Source organism: Coffea eugenioides, chromosome 6 (assembly GCF_003713205.1).
Source record: "Coffea eugenioides isolate CCC68of chromosome 6, Ceug_1.0, whole genome shotgun sequence".
Classification (NCBI taxonomy): domain Eukaryota; kingdom Viridiplantae; phylum Streptophyta; class Magnoliopsida; order Gentianales; family Rubiaceae; genus Coffea; species Coffea eugenioides.
This window is the reverse complement of record NC_040040.1, coordinates 28171556-28192828: the sequence shown is the minus strand read 5'-3', so window position 1 is coordinate 28192828 and position 21273 is coordinate 28171556. Positions and strand designations below refer to the sequence as shown.

At 35.1% G+C, this 21273-nt stretch overlaps 1 protein-coding gene across 4 annotated transcripts; it reads left to right on the top strand.

Annotated features, from left to right (window-relative positions):
* The first annotated feature begins 12887 nt into the window (after positions 1–12887).
* Positions 12888–16902, top strand: LOC113772988 (lysosomal Pro-X carboxypeptidase-like). Of its 4 annotated transcripts, none has more exons than XM_027317504.1 (5): positions 12888–13167; positions 15720–15852; positions 16016–16095; positions 16327–16376; positions 16462–16902. In XM_027317504.1, the coding sequence occupies exons 2-5, from the start codon at positions 15739–15741 to the stop codon at positions 16569–16571; spliced, it is 354 nt and encodes a 117-aa protein (XP_027173305.1). In that variant the 5' UTR covers positions 12888–13167; positions 15720–15738; the 3' UTR covers positions 16572–16902. The 4 variants fall into 4 exon arrangements, with proteins under 4 accessions (XP_027173305.1, XP_027173304.1, XP_027173303.1 ...); XM_027317503.1 differs by having other exon boundaries at positions 15556–15852; XM_027317502.1 differs by having other exon boundaries at positions 15413–15852.
* Positions 16903–21273: the final 4371 nt, after the last annotated feature.

Below are 21273 nucleotides of genomic sequence, written 5' to 3'. Positions count from 1 at the left end.
TTTGCACTAAAACACTTCATTCATGACATTCAGTCCAAATGATAATACATAACTTTCATGTTCCTTTTGAGAAAGAACTTTAGTGAAAGGATCAGCTATGTTATCCTCTGTGGGGACTCTCTCTATCTTTACGTCATTTCTAGCAATGATTTCTCTAATTAAGTGAAATCTTCTAAGTACATGTTGGGATCGCTGATGAGACCTAGGTTCCTTTGCTTGAGCAATAGCTCCATTGTTATCACAGTACAGAGTAACTGGATCAACAATAGTTGGAACCACACCAAGTTCTATCACGAACTTTTTAATCGAATCGGCTTCCTTAGCTGCTTCCGAGGCTGCAATGTATTCAGCCTCTGTTGTAGAATTTGTTGTGGTGTCCTATTTGGAACTTTTCCAACATACAACACCTCCATTAAGAGTAAAAATGAAACCTAACTGCGACTTATAGTCATCTTTATCAGACTGAAAACTCGCATCAGTATAGCCCTTAAGTTCCAACTCACATTTTCCATATACTAAGAACAAATCTTTAGTCCTTCTCAAATACTTAAGAATGTTCTTAACGGCTGTCCAGTGACCCTCACCTGGATTAACCTGGTATCTGCTTGTAACACTCACAGCATAGGAGACATCAGGTCTTGTGCACAACATAGCATACATAATTGATCCAATTGCCGAAGCATATGGAACAGTACACATTTTATTAGTCTCAATTTGTGTCTTAGGACACATGCTCTTAGAAAGGCTTATACCATGAGTCATAGGTACAAAGCCCTTCTTGGACTGATCCATGCTAAACCTCTTTAACACTTTATCTATGTATGTAGATTGTGAAAGACCAAGTAGCCTTTTAGATCTATCTCTATAGATTTTAATGCCCAATATATAAGTTGTTTCTCCTAAATCTTTCATGAAAAATTCTTTGGCAACTAGCCCTTTACCCATTGTAACATTGGTAAATCGTTTCCTATTATTAATATGTCATCCACATATAGTATAAGGAAAACGATTGAACTCCCACTAACCTTCTTGTATACACAAGGTTTATCTGGATTCTTGAGAATCCAAATTCTTTGATTGTCTCATCGAATCGGATGTTCCAACTCCTAGATGCCTGCTTAAGTCCATAAATAGACCTTTGTAGCTTACATATTTGACTAGGATTTGAAGATGTAAAACCTTCAGATTGTGTCATGTACACATCTTCCTGTAAATTCCCATTAAGGAATGCAGTTTTTACATCTACCAAATCTCATAGTCATGATATGCCGCTATTGCAAGTAATATTCGAATGGACTTAAGCATTGCTACTGGTGAGAAGTTTCATCATAATCAATTCCCTCTTTCTGCTTGTAGCCTTTGGCTACCAGTCTAGCTTTATAGGTAATCACATTTCCTTTCATGTTTGTCTTCTTTTTGAAGACCCATTTACACCCTATAGGTTTTATCCCTTCAGGTGGATCAACCAAGATCCATACATTGTTGTCGTACATGGAATTCATTTCGGAATTCATGGCTTCCAACCATTTGGAGGAGTTTGGACTATCCAACACTTCTTGGTAGGTAGTAGCTTCATCATCTTGAATGACTAGTATATCATTACTTTGGCTCATAAGAAATTCATATCTCTTGGGAGCTGAGCGTACCCTTACTGACCTACGAGGCCCTTGTATATCCACAGCTTCTGTATGCGTATCATTATTATGTGGCTGAAGTTGTTCTTCAACAGGTTGTTCAATGTTTGTTTGATGATCTTGAATTTCTTCAAGATCTATTCTACTCCCACTGTCTCTTTCTAGAATAAACTCTTTTTCTAAAAAAAGAGCATGTTTTGAGACAAATACTTTTTACTCAATTGGGTTGTAGAAATAGTATCCTATAGACTCTCTTGGATACCCTACAAACAAATACTTGTCAGATCTAGCATCAAGCTTATCCGATTCTGCCTTCTTTACATAAGTTGGGCAGCCCAAACCTTCATGTAGGATAGATTTGGTTTCTTTCCTTTCCATATTTCATATGGAGTTGAATCAACAACCTTTGTGGGTACTCTGTTAAGAGTATGGGAGGCAGTATCCAATGCATATCCCCAAAATGATTTTGGGACACTCAAGTGGCTCATCATGGACCGTACCATATCTAATAGGGTTCGGTTGCTCCTTTCAGATACACCATTTAGTTGTGGTGTACCTGGAGGAGTCCATTGTGGAACTATTCTATTATCTTTCAAATAAACTTGAAACTCATCACTTAAGTATTCTCCACCACGATTAGATCGTAGTGTCATAATACTTTTACCTGTTTGTTTCTCTACTTCATTTCTAAATTCTTTAAACTTTTCAAAAGATTCAGATTTGTATTTCATTAAATACACATAACTATATCTAGAATGATCATCAATGAAGGTAATGAAGTATGAAAATCCACCTCTAGCTGTAATTGACATTGGACCACATACATCAGTATGCACTAACCCAAGTAAATCACTAGCCCATTCTCCCTTTCCAGTCAAGGATTTTTTTGTCATTTTTTCAAGTAAACAAGCTTCACATATATCATATGATTCATAATCAAATGAGTCTAAGTATCCACCTTTGTGTAACTTGGAAATGCGTTTCTCATTTACATGACAAAGTGTACAGTGCCAGAGGTAGGTTTTGTTTAGTTTATCTAATCTCATTCTCTTTTTATTTACATTGAAAATTTGGTTATCCAGATTTAGAATATATAAACTGTTATTCCAATTTTCAGAACCATAAAACACATCATTTTTGAAGAAAGAACAACATTTATTCTCCTGGGTTATTCTAAACCCATTTAAATCCAAACAGGAAATAGAAATGATGTTCGTAGTGAGTGCTGGAATATAATAACAATTTGATAATTCTAAAATCAGTCCACTGGGTAAAGCAATATAATAAGTCCCCACAGCTAGAGCAGCAACTTTTGCTCGATTGCCAACACGTAGAGTGACTTCACCTTTTCCCAGTTGTCTACTGTCCTTTAGACCCTGCAAAGATGTGCAAATATGAGAACCACATCCGGTATCTATTCCCAATAGTCTGATTCAGAAGTGGATACATTAATCTCAATCATATATGTACCAGGTGATGAAACTTCAGCAAGCTTCTTCTGCTTTAGGCTCTCCAGATATGCCTTGCAATTCCTCTTCTAATGTCCAGTTTGTCCATAATAGAAGCAGATTGCTTTAGACTGATCTGCCTTGGCCTTCTTGGGCTTCTTGACAGGCTTGTTTGTGGGTTTCTTAAACCCTTTTTCCTTGCTTCTTCCTCTTCTTAGAGGTGGAAACAACAAGCACATTAGTGGGACCCTTCCCTTTCTTTATTTTTTTCTCAGTAGTTTTTAGCACATTCAACAATTGAGGCAGAGTGTGCTGTAGATTATTTATTTGATAGTTCATAACAAACTGTGAGAAAGAATCTAGCAGAGATTAGAGCACTAAATCAACATTCAGCTCCTGGTCCATCTTAAAGCCTAATTCGGCCAATTTTTTAATTAGCCCAATTATTTTTAAGACGTGTGGAGCAACAGGTGCTCCCTCTGCCATCTTGCACCTGAACAATTCTTTGGAGGTATCATATCTCACCGTCCTTGATTGTTGTTCAAATAGCTCTCTCAGGTGTTGTACAATATCATATGCCCCCATGTTCATGTGCTGCTGCTGAAGCTGAGGAATCATGGAGGCTACCATGATACATGAAGCTTCCCTATTGTCATCCTTATGCTTCTTGTAAGCATTTCGAGCAACAGCAGGAGCATTTGGTTCAGGTTCCTGGGGCATGGGCCCATCAAGCACATATTCAATTTTTACATGAGTAAGAATGAGTAGGACATTGCGATGCCAATCGAGAAAGTTTGTGTCGTTAAGTTTGCAATCAGTGAGAATGGTACGAAGGCTCAAATTATTACTCATTCTACAACAGAAATAGAGTTTGTTAGAGAGAAAAATTTTGTTTAATAAAATCATAAAAACTTCAAAATTATGATTTTATTTCCACTATTTTTTTTCGAATCAATTACCCTCTTAAATTGACTCGGGATTTTCTTAAAATCCATAGTGGCTAGAATCCCATCTCAATTTTTTTTCGACCTTGGGTGAATCCCTACAAATCAAAATTAATTTTGAAAGGTAGGTACTTTACCAATTACAAATTAATTGTAATTTCTAGATAAGTCAGGTATCAACTTTTGATTTTATATCTTTATGTATTAACCCAACCATTGCCTCTAAAATCAATGGTCTTGAGTGAATCCCAACAAACCATAATTTTAGTTAAATCGTACCCATCATTCTTGAGAACATTTCTCATAGAAAAAACATGTAGTAAGTAAGGCAAGCTTGGGTGAATCCCAACAAGCTAGCACTTAATAACTACTCTGATTTTATACTATAATGATGGAAGGCAACTTTTATTAGTGATTTAATATTGCATTTGAGGGATTTGTCTCCAAAACATTTTTGTAATTAAAGTTTTGAAAAATTTGTTTGCTGGTCTCATCAATAGACATGCATATAAACATTTCAAAAACATATATAAGCATGAAATTAAAACGTGGATGGTTGTGGTACTTCTAAACTAATTTCCCCAGCCATTAGGGAAATTAGTGATCGACTAGGGTTTAATCGAAAACCACAAGAAAATCCCCTCTTTGTTGCATGGCTCCTCTTCTTCATCTTCAAGTTAAAATTTCTATGCTAATTATACAATTTCCTGTCATCTATTTTCTATCTAATATATATTACAAATAGTATAGAAGAAACCCCGAGTTATATTCGGGAGACTTAGATGAGAAGAGAAATTACAACCAGAAATTAAGAGAGACAGGGTACGCAGACTCTATTTAAAATAAATACAACCATTCAATGATAAATCCACAATCAAATTGGGTTTTATATCCACAACCATCCACCATGCATTCTTGCAATTTAAACAACTTTAAAGAAAGCATGTAAATATCGTAATCATTCATTCATGGATTGTTTAGATCTAATTTGTCAAGCTCCCAAACAAATTTGGGGACTAAATACAAGCTAGAAATTTTTGGTGAAAAATACTCTTATTAGGTCATCATTATTCCTAACCAAATTAGGAAAATAACTGGGGAAATAATTCCGATTAATCAAATTAATTTTGAATTAATTCCCAACCTAATAAAACATGAAATATTAAATTCCATAACACATTTTAACAATTAAATCTGGAATCAAATTCAAAAATTGCCAAAAGTTCAAAACTTCGAATTTTCAAAAACATTAGTTTCTTAAACTACTCTTGCATTTGTTTTCTAGCAACACCGACAACCACCACAAAGCACCACCTCTCCAGCCACCACCACTGGGTTCTTCACTAACCACCAGTGGCAACAGCTCCCAACAGTAGCTCCCAGATGGTCGCAGGCAGCAATGGTTCTCAGCTACTGCAGCAACTTGCTGCAATTTTTTTTTTTTTGCATAGGTTGCTGCTGCAACTTGCTGCACTTTTGATGCATTCTCGTGCCTTAAAACTCTTGATTTACTTACCCAGCAACCACCAAGAGCTATAACAACCTCCCACCACCACCAAGGAAGCCTCCCATGGCCTCACATAGTAGCAACAACCGGCAGCAGCCCTTGGAAGATCGCTGGCAGCAGCAAAACTGCTGCACTGTGGCTGCAAAATTTTTTTTTTCATAAAAACTAACAGACCAGCAAGTCTTGCAGATCATCAACAGGGATTCAAGGTCTGGTTTCATCTTAAAAAGAAAAGGAAAGCCTGACTATCACGTTTGACAGCTTGAATAGCAAGTATCCAGCAAAATGATGATTAATCTTTCAAGTTCTTATTCAATAATGAACCGATGAAACCTGCAACTATTCCAGATTTTAAATGTTACTGAGAAGCTTCAAAACTCCATAAAATCAAACCCGTAATGACGTTACAATCAGATTATAGCATGCCAAGTCATTCATGAATTTTTCAGCTAATGCATCAAAGAACTAACAGCAGATTTTTGTGCAATCTTTAATCATCAAAACCCCAAACTTTTTCCAGGTTTTATAGGTTAATAAAAGACACAAAACTCACCAAAATTTTGAACCAGAATATTTCATATTCTTAAACCCAACAATCCATGAACAAAAAAACACATAAAGTCATACGAAAAATACTAGGGATGGCTCTGATACCACTGTTGGGTTTTTGGGACAGAAAGGCAGCGGAAATTAAAATTTTTTTCCAAAAATCCACTCAAGGATCACCCTAGATTTTGCGTATGGTTCAAGAAGAGAGGGAAAATGGATTACCTTAATCCGTGTGATGTTCCTCTGTCAAATTGGAGAAGGCGAACAGCCCCTTGAGCAGTCCAAATGTCCTGCCTCTATCGAAATCCACGCGAGAGTGATATCTGGATCGTCTCTACGATATATGTGTGAAAGTGATGAAAGTTGCCAGCCTTTCTTTTCACTTTTCCTTGTCTATATTTTTCTCTCTATGTATGTCTTACACACATTTTTCCTCTACTCTCTATGTGTGCCAAAACCCTATTTCTCCCTTGAGAGAGTCATAGGTTTTTCATTGTTCTAATAGAGATAGGATTTGCAGAAAGAAAAAGGAAGAGATAGGTTTCTTATCCTATAACAAACTCTATCCTTCAACTATATGATATATAGGAGATAACTATTTTCTCCTATATGCTCAAATAGGTCTGGAATTTATTTTCTTTTGTAATTAAATCTCGAAAGTATCTAATACTTTATTTTCAAGTCTTCACTTGGACACATAATTTTAATCCAAAATCAAAACTCTAATACGTGTGATCCAATAGGCTCCAAATACATTGACAATAATTATGACTTATAATTCCCAAAAGGAATTAGATAAAATAAAAAACTTTATTTTATCATTAATTATAATAATTAATTAATTCATAACTATAAATCATGAGCGGTGTCTAGCAACACATCATGACCACCCAAGTACCCAGAATTAGTCAAGAAAATTTTGATCTAACCTTACCACGTAATTATTATCCTTTCACCACCGATATCCAATTAGTCAAGGAATAAGGAATAAGTGCCAATTCCTTAATGGCTAATTAAATTTACTAGTTTTCAGAATTAACCCTAGATTAGGTTAACTTGAAAATATCCTTCAATTAACTTAATGTAGTCGACCTTTTAGGGTTAATTTCTTACTAGTGGCCATCCGGATATCGACTCCTACTATCGGAGTGGTAAATCCTATTTTGATCACTCATTACCTTTTCGTGCTTCACACTACACCCAATCTCTATGCTATAAGTCACTCTTAATGAGTAACAAGCAATAAAGTCAAAATATAGTGATTCACACTCAAGATACTATGGTGATCTCAAGTCATAGAATCATTTACATAACTTACCACAAGCGATACAACCATTGGCACTAGATAGATATCCTAATGGGATCTCTAAGCGGATCATTCCAATGTATTTGTACTTTTCAAATCATTTACACATTAACCTAGGTATCATGGTTGATGAGAACAACCACTACTTACATTAAGTAGAGACTAATTGTGTACTAGTCTTTCCGTACTAATGATGTCCTATCTCATTAGTACTATGACGAGAAAAATTTAAGAATATTACTATAAATGTGATTGATGTCTCATAGTCATCAATACTTGTGACCACCATCACATTAGTAAGTATTCTAAGGACTTTATCGGTTATATCTAGCATTTAACAGATAAAGAAGAAGTTATTAAAATACAAAACAAAATAAGGAATGTATTAAACAAAAAATCATTGTTTTAGGGCATACATTCCAACAATAGGGACCCTTGATATGGCATCCATAACTCCAATTAATGGTTTACGTGCCACTAAGAAGCCATCTTTTAGGTGTCTCGAGTAGCAATACATTCTCTTTGACCCCAAAAAGAAAAAAGTAGCAATGCATTCTCAAAAGTCTTGGACTCTTTCCACTTTCCGTAAAAGCAAACTCAATCTTGAAGGCTGTGCTTTGGATGAGATCTCTCCAATTCTGCACAATACTCCCACACCTTTGTTTATTGCAACTCATCCGATTTCTTGATTAATCATTAATGCAACTATCTTTGCCCAAGCTCTGTATGCATTGGACCTACCAACCTTTGCATGGTACTTTTCACCAAAATTTGTCTCAATTCATTAATTGGTGTATTTATATGTGTTAGAAAATTAGTTTAATTTCTTTTAAACAGGTTTCTTGTCTTATATGGAAGTAACTAGTTCCTAATTAATTTAATTACTTGAAATAGTAGCCAAGAAATTTTCTATTTAGTTTAGGATTAGAAGTTATTTCCTATTCTATGCAAATCTTGGAATTAGAATTGGTTTCTTATTGTTATTTGGATTTTGGCCAAATAATATTCCCTATAAATAAGTGGGTTGGCATACTACACAAAGGCACACAAGAGCACACAAGGGCAACATGTAGCCTTATACATAGGGTGGTGAGAGAGGGTTCTTGGGAAATGAGAGATGATACACAAGGGTTGGCTTTGGATTCAAATTATATTCTTGTATAGGATTTTCCTCTCATAATAAAGAACGGGTTTCTGTCCGTAAACATAGATTCAATGGTGGAACCGAACCATGTTTAATATTGTGTGTCGTTTATTTTTCATGCTTGTAACTTGTTTGCCATTAAATTGTTGTGTACTTGATAGTTCAATAGTTGTTTGTTCCGCGCTTAGATCCTAACTATTGGTTGCGAGACTAGACTACTCACAGGCAAGAGAGCAAGGTTCGTGATTGGATCCTGGTTAACTATTGAGATCAAGCGGATTAGTAACTGTTACCAATTGAACAATTTAATAGATGGTATCCTTGTTTTAAGAGTTTGGTAAGAAACATTGAAAGTGAAGGATGGAAAGTCAAAAAGTATAGAGACACTTGATGGTGAATCTAGGCAGGTGATTCAAAGGTAAAAAAAAAGGTGGAGTCCAATATTGATTTTGGACGTGAATCGGTGGAGACTTTCTCACACCTCCAACAGTTGATATTTTATTCCGGTAGATTTTAGATTTTGGTTATGTTTTTTGAGTGGTATGGCTCGTGTCCCAAAGAAATAAAGAGATCTAATTTTCATGCGCCAGAAGACTCTAACAGTTACAAGTTTTTCATTTTAGGTAAAATTTTGGGAACCATATGTGGTGAGACAATCCTGAGAATGGGAAGAAATATGGTGATTTTACCACTTCGTTGCCTCAATAGTTAGAGTTAAAGATCATAGAAGGGGATCCCGGGTGACAAGTGGTGGTGAGAAAAAATCCTGCAAAAGGAGACGGTGAATTGAAACACTTTCTCACGAGTCAATTGGAGGTTAGACTCGGGGTAACTACACATGTTCATTTGCCGATTGAATCAATTTGGTATCAGAATTGTATTGATTCGGATGTGTAGTTTGGTACCATATTATTTGGTAGTTGAAACCAAATAGTTGTTAAAAGAAATTTTCGTCAAGGTGAAAATTTGTTATGAAATTGGTTTAATTTTTTTTAGGCAGGTTTCTTGTCTTGTATGAAAGTAACTAGTTTCCTAATTGGTTTTAGTTACTTGAAGTAGTAACCAAGAAATTTCCTATTTAGTTTAGGATTAGAAGTTATTTCCTATTCTATGCAAGTTTAGAAATTAGAATTGGTTTTCCGTTGTTATTTGGGTTTTGACCAAATAATGTTCCCTATACATACTACACAAAGACATATAAAGGCGACATGTAGCCTTATACATAGGGTGGTGAAAGAGAGTTCTTGAGAGATGAGAGATGGTATACAAGGGTTGGACTTGGGTTCAAGTTGTATTTTTGTATAAGGTTTTCCTCTCATAATAAAGAACAGGTTTCTCTCTGTGGACGTAGACTCAATGGTGGAACCAATCACGTTAAATATTGTGTGTCGTTTATCTTTCATGCTTGTGACTTGTTTGCTATTAAATTGTTGTGTATTTAATATCTCAATAGTTGTTTGTTCTGCGCTTGGATCCTAACAATATGTGTTCTAATATTATCTATGTACCTTTTAGCCAGACAATCAGCAGTCATGTGCTTGGTCTTTCATTCCTAACTGCAATTAGTTTGTTCCAGATACATGGGCTTAATAACAAGTTCACTGGTGCCCAGATTTGAGTAGCAACATACAACAATTACTCCACTTGCATGTTTCTTTAGACTTTGTTCTCATTCTCTTCTTTTCACTAACGTAAAAGTCAATTGGTTTGCCACTTAGTATAGAGTTTTATTCCTGCCCTAAACTCATCAGAATCTAAGAACTTCACTCCTAGCTTAAAATGCTGCTATTTTATTTCTTCATCAGCTATAAACTCCGCAGATTTTACACCAAAATGTGGATTTACATCGTCTGAGGAGCCAAAATTTCTTTGCAGCTCCTCACTCAAGTCATCATCATCAAGCATATTCAAGTAACCCTCATCCTCATCATCTTCATTATCTTTCCCCAAATTGAGCTCCTCTTTATGCCCACCATCATTTTGACTAGTATCCTTATCAATGAATTCGTCAAATAGTTCATCATCGTTTCCATATTCATCATTGTCGTCAAATTTGTCACCACTATAATCACTATCACGTTGACTCTCACTATCACCACTCGGCCCCCCCTCCCCCCTCCCTTCCCCCCAAAACTATTGATTTTACTCTATGCTCACTTTGGATAACAATGCCAACTTCTGGTTCCCCGGTAGTGCACTCAAGTTAAGAAATAAAATGGTTTCTTTTCTCTAACAGATCCTACCCCACTTGTACCACCACTTTGCTTTTCCACACAACCACCACCACCAATTATAGCTCCAGTCCTGTCCAAGAAATCTATCAAACTGCTAGGCCTGTTTTGTTATCCTGCTGGAGGTCATGTAAAGTCATGGACTTACAAGTTACAATGACAATAAACTTCCTTCAGTTTATATCTGCAAAATGATCTAATATCACTGTCTCCCTCCTTTTAATTCACACAATTCGCTGTTCAAATCACTTCCAAGTTCAAGATATTAATAGGAAAATGTTCGTTTGCTACCAAGTTCCTTTCCTTAATTCTCCCGACTTGTTGAAACCTGTTCCAGGTTCAAGATACTAGTAGAAAATGTTGGGTTGCAACCAATTTCCCTGTAGAAAAACGTGTCAGCATTACATCGGTCAACATAGTCAACCCTGCCACCAATGTAGACCTTTCTTTTTCCAGTGTGAAAATATCCCCATCACGCACTTTTATGACAATTTTGTCACAGATTAGGGGACTGTACAATTGCCAGCTGCACTTTACACACTATGAAAATACATATATATATATATATATATATATATATATATATATGTAGATACTCGCACAAGTTTTTGCGTAACTGTCAGCTAGTGAAAGAAATTATTGTGTTTTTAAATGTTATTGTGTTGACGACTACATTTATTCAATGTTTTTAAACTCGGACCGGTCAGTGAACCGGAGAGGTGGCGGTTCGCGGTTCGACCGGTCCAACCGACCGGTTCAAAGGTTTTTTTTTTTTTTTTTTTTTTTTTAGTGTTAAGTATTAAGCAGGTTTCATTCTACACTTGAACTTTACTAACATAACTTAATTTAAGTTATGATAATAATAAATTTTCTAAAAGTTATACACAAAACATGGAATGATAAATATAATTAAAATATCATAATTCACCACAAGTTTTCATAAATTCATTATAAACATAAATAGATACAATCCAAATGTTCACCAATTATCATAAATAAAAACACAAATAATAAATAAATTAAATATTGAAATTCTTTTACAACCCTTAAAAAAATTCATAAAAGAGTTCAAGTTAAGACAAACTATTTGAATAGCAAACTTTTATCAGTGGCATGATAAGCAACCACACCATCTTCACAATGTCATCAACTTAAGTTGAAAAAGTTAAAATTTTATTATAAAAATATAAATCTAATTGCTCAAACTAAAAAAAACTAAAAATTTTTGAAAAACAAATATACAGTTAAACACATAAAAAATTAATTGCTACTAAACATTACTAATTAACATGTTATATTAAATTCAATGATCCTATACCATTAATTATTTTAAATTCAATTATCAATAGCTTCGATTATGTGCCAACTACCATATTTTTGACCAGCCCAATGTTATTATTTGTAATTCCTACCAAATTCCTACACGGATGTGCACTACTTTTGAAAAAATTTCATTCTTAATTAATCGAATAAAAATAAAACAAAAATGAGGGAAACATATGAAAATTGAGGGGAAAAAGAAGAAAATGCAAAAAATCAACTAAAGATAATAATATAGAAAAAAAACCTTGAAAAGAAAAAAATTAAACTTACTAAAATGTTGGAAAACAAGAAAAGTTGAAATTTTCAACTTGTTTACAATCTGCTAAAGATAATAACCTGATAATAATGGTGAAGACTTGACAAAATCTTGTTGTGGATATTTGGGCTAAAAATGGTTAAGAAGAAAACATTGAAAAAAAAAATATAAGAGAATAACTTGATGTTTTAATATATTTTTTAGTCAAGTAGAATTCTCAACAAACTTAATTACAGTCTAGCGGTAAGATTGTCATATTTAAACTTGGAGACCAAGGCTCAAATCTTAGCTACACCATTCTTGATATTTTGTTGAAAAATTTAAAAAATCGCCGGTTCACGGTACTTAACGGTTCGCACGGTTCATCCGGTTCATCCGGGTTTCAACGGTTTTCCATGAACTTCCGGCTTTAGCATTAGACCGGACCGGTGACATGGCCGGTTCGCGGTCCAACCGGTTGAACCGGCCAGTCCGGTCCGGTTCTGAAAACATTGATGGAGGTGTGCCAGAAAGGCAGCAGCTCCACTTCCCATTTCCACCTCAAATCAAAACAAAGCAGTAGATCCAATATTCATAATCCTTCCCACTCAAATTAGTTACTACTGCTCCTTTGCAATTGGCAATTAGGAAGATGTCAAGGCGATCTGGGAACTGTGGAAGGTGCTGTTTGGTTGTATTTGCAGTGGTTTCAGCTCTGTGTATCTGGGCCTGCAATTTACTGGAAATTCAAGAAAAGTCTCAGCTTGAAAACTGCATCGTTGAATTCTTGCAGTCCTTGTATTTGTGATTGCGCCCCTCCTCCTTCCCTTCTCAAGATTGCTCCTGGTATGCTATTTATTGGTCGAAGTTTCAAGCTTTGGAATAATTTTTCCTTTTTGTTCGTCACGCCTGTATGATTTCATGACCAAATTTGATATTTTGTGGATTTGAGCTAGCATTTGTCACATTTTTTTAATATCTGAAGAACTGTGGAATTGGGACACCTTAGATCGCTTCTGATTTTCTTTTTGTCTTTATTCGGGATAGTCTTGTGTTTATTCGAATTGAATGGAAATCTTGCATGTTTATCTGGGCTGAAAATTAGAGGGCTTTAAAATTTGTTCTAGATTTCTTAATGCCCGCAATATTTTTTGTGGGTTGAGATCGATATTTGCAAGAACAGTTTACCCTCGTTGAGCGTTCATAATGTAATGTCGGTGCAGTTCATGCCCATTCCAACCCCAACCCCAACCCCCCCCCCCCCCCCCAAGGCCCCAACCACCCCAGACCAAAAACCAAAACAAAAAAAAAGCAAAACTTTTTTTTTGTTTTTTGGTTGGGGGGGGGGGGGGGGTGTTGGGTGGTTGGTCGTGACGGTGTACTAGGCTTTTGCGTGGGAATCTAGGAGTTAGGTGCATGGTTTTTATATTGCCCTATACGATGTTTTCTGGCTGCTTCCAAGCAGTATCCATCTACATTGGCAGAATGCAGATGCATCCCTTCTCTGCTTGCGTTAGCAAAAAATCCACACTCATTCCGGAATTGAGCAGCCTGACCATATCTTGCCTTATGCAATAGGGGAGATTCTTACTTAGGAGTCCCACCCAGATGGCTGCCATGTGCACCAAAAACGTGGGGGCTCCTTACTTTTGGTACCATAGTGGCATAGCCCCATGCTTTTGGTGCACATGCAACTATCTTGAGGAGTCACTATGCAGGGCCTTTACATGCAATAGTTAGGATGTAGTTGCATGGTTTATGCAGGAAGCAAACAGGTTTGTAAAGTGGCATATTTATGTATCGTGACTCTGGAGCTCAAAACTATTATCAATCACATGCAAATCCAGTTGCTAAGGTCATACTTTGAATGGAATGCACCCTTTTGTGTCTTGCTTTACGCTTTTTATTCCAGAGTATAAGATCAGTTTGGATTTGTGGGGTTTAGTATTTTTTTCAGCATTAGTTGCAGGTAAAGATCCTATTTTTCTGCATGAGAAATAGATTTTCTACATGGCTCGAGTGATTAGGGAAATAGATATAATTATGCTGCTTCTCTTTTGAAAAGAATGCCGTGACATACTAGAGTTCTTTCTGTTTGTCTCTTTTTTTATTCAGGATAAAATCTTCATGTTTAAGCTTGATGGAGAATTGAAAGTTTGTTGTTAGCTGTTGAAAGCTGTATAATAGTGAAGATGTAACTAAGTTTCTTTGTTGAGGTACTTCATTAATGGGGCAGTTATATAATATATGAAATTTAGGAAAAAGAAGTCAGAGGAAGTCTGGTTTACAAAAGTTAGTTTGATGCTTGATTGACCAGCTCTAATACCATGAAGGAAAAGATTGGAAGCCTCACTAAATCTCAAGATGATATTGGGACCTTAGGTTGTGATGCAATAGATATTGAGCACATTCAGTCAATTACAGGAAAGTGATTCACCTGTTGCAATTGATTGTCCTTTCCCCTTGTGGGTTAGATTTTAATCTACCAGAAAGTAAATTGGTCCAGTGTGGTAAACCAAATAAAACACAAGAAAACTTTTGAGTTTTGATGCCATGATTGTTGGTATCATAAATTTGATTATCCAAAGGTAAAGCCTACCTCAATTCTTGAAAGTGGTTGCAACGAGAAGCTTCCATTTATGTTTCCTTCATGGTGCACTTGCAGGTTAATCAAACCTTTTATAAGCTTCTCCTTATTCTTGTCTGTCACTCTCGCTTGATTTCGTTGAACGACTTGACTGCTTTGAACTATAAGAAATTAAGGGATTTGTCTATTACATGCTTACATGGCTATCAGAGGTAGTTTTCTGTGCATTTTTAGTGGATGAGAGTTGTCATGGGTGTCTAAGCAACACAATAAGTGATCAAAACCAAATATGACTCCTCTCACTAGATTGGTGTTTCCTCCAGCTCTTTGCTTTCCAACTTATCTCCATATACTAATCGAGTATCAGGTATCTAAATGGAAATGGCCAAGAAAATGTGACTCGGTAGATCCTGAGTTAAATGAGCATTTGTATTTCGTTGGCATTATCCTCCATTAACCTAAACTTCCTCTGCTGACTTTCATCTTGCCGTTTACCTTCAACAGTCTCAGCCTGCTTTAATTTGGAGTGGTATATTTGTATTTGTGTGGAGAAGGGAGCTTGCCTGCTGAAACTCTTGATCAAAATTTCTGCTCACAATACAATTCCAGTCAGATGCTTATCAATCCAAAAATTTAACCTTTTGCAGCATATTTTTGTTGCTGCCATCTCTTTGACCAGCTCACGCCAGGGTAGAGGTGGGCGTGTGAGTAAAGGTTGAGGGTTTGTTACAAATTAAGGCAATAGACAAAATACAATGCTAACCTACTGGAGCGTTCTTGTAGTTTGAAGTAACTCATGAAAAACTTACAGAAATGGTTATGCCAATGACATGCTCCAATGGAAGCATGTTTCCCCCATCTCCCTACAGTTTGCCGATGATTGCAACAGACAATTTGGAGTATGGCCTCGGGAACATTGGATCACCACTGAATTCGGTGGCTTGGTGAGTCATCACTAGATAATAACTTTGTCCTATTACTTGTGCAAGTGAATGATTGATGTTCTGTTAAAAAATTCTTGCTGCTGGTAAGAACTAAGAAATCTTCATTTTTTTTTGTTTTTTTTAAAATCGAAAATTTTCTCATTCATCATGTTCTTTGGTACAGAGGATTAACCTGGTGCTGAAAAGATTTGGCAGTAATATCATATTTTCCAATGGGATGCAAGATCCATGGAGCAGAGGCGGGTTAGTATCACTTGGTTTACTGCCCATTATCTGGAAATTTTATCAATTCTACATCCTGAGAATAATCAAGTAGACAAAGCACCTTACTGTTTTTTTGTTCCTGGTAAATTGATATTTTAAACTCTCAAATGTGTAAGACAAACTGTTCAACGACTCCTTTGCCATCTTGTTGTTAATATTAGTACCTGAGGACATCTGCTGAATGCAATTTGATTGCGATTACTTTTTCAGTGTGCTGAAGAACATATCATCCAGCATTGTGGCATTAGAAACTGAGAAAGGTAAATCAAGAACCAGTTACTTAAAGGGTTCTAACTTCTAGCCATGACTGATCGCTTGACTGTTGCCATTGTATCTTGAAATCAGGAGCACACCATGTTGATTTTAGGTCTGCAACAAACAAAGATCCAGAGTGGCTCATCGACCAAAGGAGGCAAGAAGTGGAGATTATCCAAAAGTGGTTACAGGAGTATTAGGCAGACAGCAAGCAAGACTAGATATAGAGTTCTGGGGATAAAGCAACATATTGTCATGTCTAAATTTTGGTTATTGGAGAGATGCACTTCATCCTAAAGATGTTTGGCTCAAAAGAAATACTCCAAAGGAGTGATTTGTTGGGCAGAAGGACCATACAACGTTAACTGGATGTTCTTGAATTAGAATGAGGCACCAGAATCAATTGAACTTTTTTTTTTTTTTTTTAATTTTTGGAATGAATTGAACTTGTTTTTATAATTGTGAGGGTAGTAACTCCAATCCAGTATCATTAATTGCTGGTGATTTGCCAATAATAGAGAACAATTCATGCCCAAATAAAGGTGATTTAAACGTGGCTTAAATCCAAGCTGTGAATTTTGAAAAGAATATTTTCTTTTAAATGTTTATACGAATAGTTGAGGTCGAACTAATTTAGCATGACCATATCTAGGTCACAAATCAGACTCCATAATGGCAATTGTAGAGACCTTTACTTACTCGTATAACATTATGTATTCGAATCTTACTGTCGATATTTGAAATTCACTGCGGATACAAAAATTGTGTTGGTGGATAATTTATAAGCATTACTATAAGCGACCAATGATCTCGGTACATGTCTGATTCGCGGTGATAATCGAATCCAAACTTATTTAAACCTTTATTGTATTAAAAAAAAAAAGAAAAGCACATAGAGACACAACCTACTTGCTAGTAATTAATGATCTTAGCTTTAAAAAGAAATTAAGAATGTCTTTTGTTGTTTGGGAATGTATCAATTGTCATCCTAGGAAAAATCAACCTTTTAATCCCCTTTGTAGCATGTTTCCCCCATCTCCCTACAGCTACAAGGAGTTTGCTGATGATTGCAACAAACAATTTGGAGTATGGCCTCGGGAACATTGGATCACCACTGAATTCGGTGGCATGGTGAGTCATCACTAGATAATAACTTTGTCCCATTACTTAAGCAAGTGAATGATTGATGTTCTGTTAAAAAATTCTTGCTGCTGGTAAGAACTAAGAAATCTTCAAGTTTTTTTTTTTTTACAAAAAAAAAAATTCGAGCATTTTCTCACTCATCATGTTCTTTGGTACAGAGGATTAACCTGGTGCCGAAAAGATTTGGCAGTAATATCATATTTTCCAATGGGATGCATGACCCATGGAGCAGAGGCGGGTTAGTATCACTTGGTTGAGAACGAAGCTCCGATTGAGAGTACCAGGGCTCCGAAAGCGGTCGAGGCGGGTTTCATATAACCTGAACCTAATTTTCAATATGAATCAAATCACCTATCTAACCTGATTACAAATTTTAGAGGTGTAATTGGTAGATCTCTTGGTTACCTCAAAGTGATATTCATGTGAAATTTAATGAACCTATATTGTCATTGTAACATATAAAAGAAAGATTAATCTTTCCTATATTGTCATTGTATACAGTGAGGGTTTTATGTACCTACCATATCATTTCAATTTAAATTTAAACACCAAATTGTGTATTTATGATACGCATCTAGACTCGCAAGCGAATATACTAATGGTGCACGAAAAGATTTACCCAAAAAAAATCCTATTATTCCAAGACAAATAATGGTCTTTATGTTATAATTTTTATATTTTTGGTTTGATAAATGTCACGTGAATATGATGAAATTGACCGAATGACCTATCAATTCTATCTCTGAAATTTATTACTGGGTTATTGGATGGTTTGATTCAGATTGAAAATTAGGTTCAGGGATGTAATAGCTTTAATTTTTAAATGTCAGGGACGAAATTGTTTCATATCAAAAGTAAAGGACGAAAAGAATATTTTTGTGAAATGTGAGGGATGAAACATGTCATTTTCCCTTGAATTAATGATCAAGAAAGAATCAATTCTCATTTTACATTAAATGGAGTAGGTTATATCTAATAACAATCTATATTAAATTAGGTAGTTTATACTAATAACAACCTACATTGAATAAGGATATTTTAGAGAAATTAAAAGATAATTATATCCCTCAAATAGAGAGTGGATTATAATTTGGAACAAACGAAAAAAGAAAACAGAACAATCAAAATGGGGCGAAGGTATTTTAGCTTTCGAGTTTGGATGGTTGATTAGGAAATAACCTTGTTGATTTTAAAGTGTGGCTAGTACGAACAGTGACAGATCCGAGATCTAACTGTGATTTGTTAATGAAGCATTGTGCAAAGCTTGTCTTCTTGTTCTTTCGTGATTTCTTGTCAAGCCCTTCTCTTTGTTTGCCTGGTTTTTTTATTTGTATTGCAGAGAAACTCCAGAGTCGAAACTGTTGTTTTATTCACATTCTTTCTTTTTGAGCTATTCACAATCCTTCTACTTCATGCATTTATCTTTTTTCTTGCAGGTTGAGTGCAAAGATGGTTGGTGCAAGTGATCTCTCTTGCCTCTGTCTATCTTTAATTTATCCTCTTGTTTAAATGATGGTGATGTGAGTTCTCTGAAGCCACGAGAGGTTTTAGTGAATGTGCAATTTGCCCCTAGAGCAATGGTTCATTTAGTTTCGGAGGAAACTGACTCTCTAACTACTTTTGTTTCATTATATATTTGAGGTAGATAGATCCACCTGTATAGAGGCTGCAAGATTGGTAGTTTGGGAAGTGATTTGCTGTACTGCAGTTAATGTTGTTGAGTCTTTTGTGCTGTAAGAGCTCTCCTCAGGGCACCCCATGAACTGCGAGTACTAATGCCAATTTGTTTGACTAGTGATGCACAATTGCAGCTGAAGACTTGAGACCTCACATACCAAATGGATAATTCGATGATAAATTATGGTACCTAATAGATCAATGTTCCAAGTTTACTTGGAAATTCATGTGCAATCAAACTCTGAAGAAAAAGACAATCATGTTCATAAGTTTCTAATTTATGTTTTGATAGATCATCCCCTTTGAATGGCATCGGATGAGAATCAAAGTGCTACCTTACCTTCGTTGTTTTTTTGTGCATTAGAAAAGGGATAATTGCACAAACCTCCCTTGATGTTTCTAAAATTTTCACTTAGCACCCTTTAATTTAAAAAAAAATCATTTGTCTTCCCTATTTTTAACTTTTTGTAACATTGACAACCTATTACAAAACATAATATTTAAAAACTCAAATTTTGGATAGCGGAGATATTTTCATTCCAAATGTGCCCTTTGTTGTCTTACTTTTTTTTTTTTTCAAAATTGAAAGCATGTAATAAAAAGCTAAAAATAAAACAAACGGTACAAATGTGTAAATTTTGATTGATACAGTATAATCTTAGATATTTTAATGTACCAAAAATTTATTTTAATAATATATTCAAAGTGTTTTCAAGTCAAAAAAGATTGTTCCTTTATTATAAAATGCTTTTGGTTAATTTGAGGAGCTTTTCAAAATTTAAAATTTTTTAACAAAATTTCTAAATTCCTTGTCTAGAGTGATGGCTTGTAAATCATAAAAAAGGCAAAATATTTATGTTCGCAAATGCATTTGAGGTTTTCTCAAAGATCGCAAATTATATGAAATTAAGGATTTAAGAATTGTGTACAATTTTTTTTGAATTTTATAATTCTTTGACCAGATCAATGGCTTGAAAACTCGAATAAGATAAATTCTTAACTATAAATTTAAAAACATATTTGAGGTGTTTTGAAGGTGAAAAATGCTATTATTTTCATTGTACAATTCTTAGGCAACTTTTGTGAATTTTCCAAATTACTTAGATTTTCAAATTTTTAGTAGATTTTTTGTGCAGACTAATGACGCAAAAATTATTAATAGGTCTTTCAACCTTGTTAACACTTTGCAATTCCTAATTAAAAAATCACATTGGCCAAGTGTTCAAAAGTTAAGAGATTAACTAGTTTTGTTATGTCAACAAAATGGTTCACAAGAGAAGGGCAAAACACTGAAATGAAATTATATTCTCTATCTACAATTGAGTGTTATGCAAGTGAAGGCAAGTGATTTTTAAAGTTTAAAGGTGCTAAGTGAAATTATCACAAACTCATGGGAAGTTTCTGAATTTATTCCTGAAAAAAATTACGTCGGGTTTGCGGAGACCAATAAGTACTGAGTTTAGTGAGATCTCAAGTTGCCTGAAGGATGGACTATCATTGGCAATCGGCAAATAATGCAGTATGGCAGGGCAGTTGGCTGACATGTTCAGAGCATTGCTGCGAAGTAAATTGAAACGAAGGGAAAACCTTATACGCAGGCAAGAAAGTCATTATCCGTATGAACAATATAATCCAAAAAAGAAAAACCCAAAAAGAGTTAATCCATTTTATTTTTTCTCCAGAAAAAATATTAACCTAAGAGATTATTGTCAAGTCATCATATATATATATATATATATATATATATGCATATTTTGGGGAAGATTTCTCTTGCAATACTTGTCTATCTAAGGAAGAGTCGCGCATTCTTATATGTCCTGCTTCGCCATAGTAAAAAAAGTGATTGTTCATATCAACAATAGAATCTGAAAAAAATGAAAAAGAGTTAATTCTTTTTATATTTTTCTCCAAAAAAATATTAACCTAACATATTATTATCAAAGCCATGTCCTTGTGTGCGTGTGTATATATTTTTTTGGGAAGATGTTGCTTTTTTTTATGTTTCTCTTACAACACTTACCTATCTAAAGGAAGAGCCACGTGTTCTTATTTGTCCAGCTTCGGCCATAGCCAAGAAAGGGA

Bases quoted from the DNA above. Each gene is read 5' to 3' on its own strand.
- LOC113772988 (XM_027317504.1), top strand. From the start codon at position 15,739: ATGCTCCAATGGAAGCATGTTTCCCCCATCTCCCTACAGTTTGCCGAT. The intron at 15,853-16,015 runs GTGAGTCATCAC...TCTTTGGTACAG, and splicing joins CCACTGAATTCGGTGGCTTG to AGGATTAACCTGGTGCTGAA. The intron at 16,096-16,326 runs GTTAGTATCACT...TTACTTTTTCAG, and splicing joins GATCCATGGAGCAGAGGCGG to TGTGCTGAAGAACATATCAT.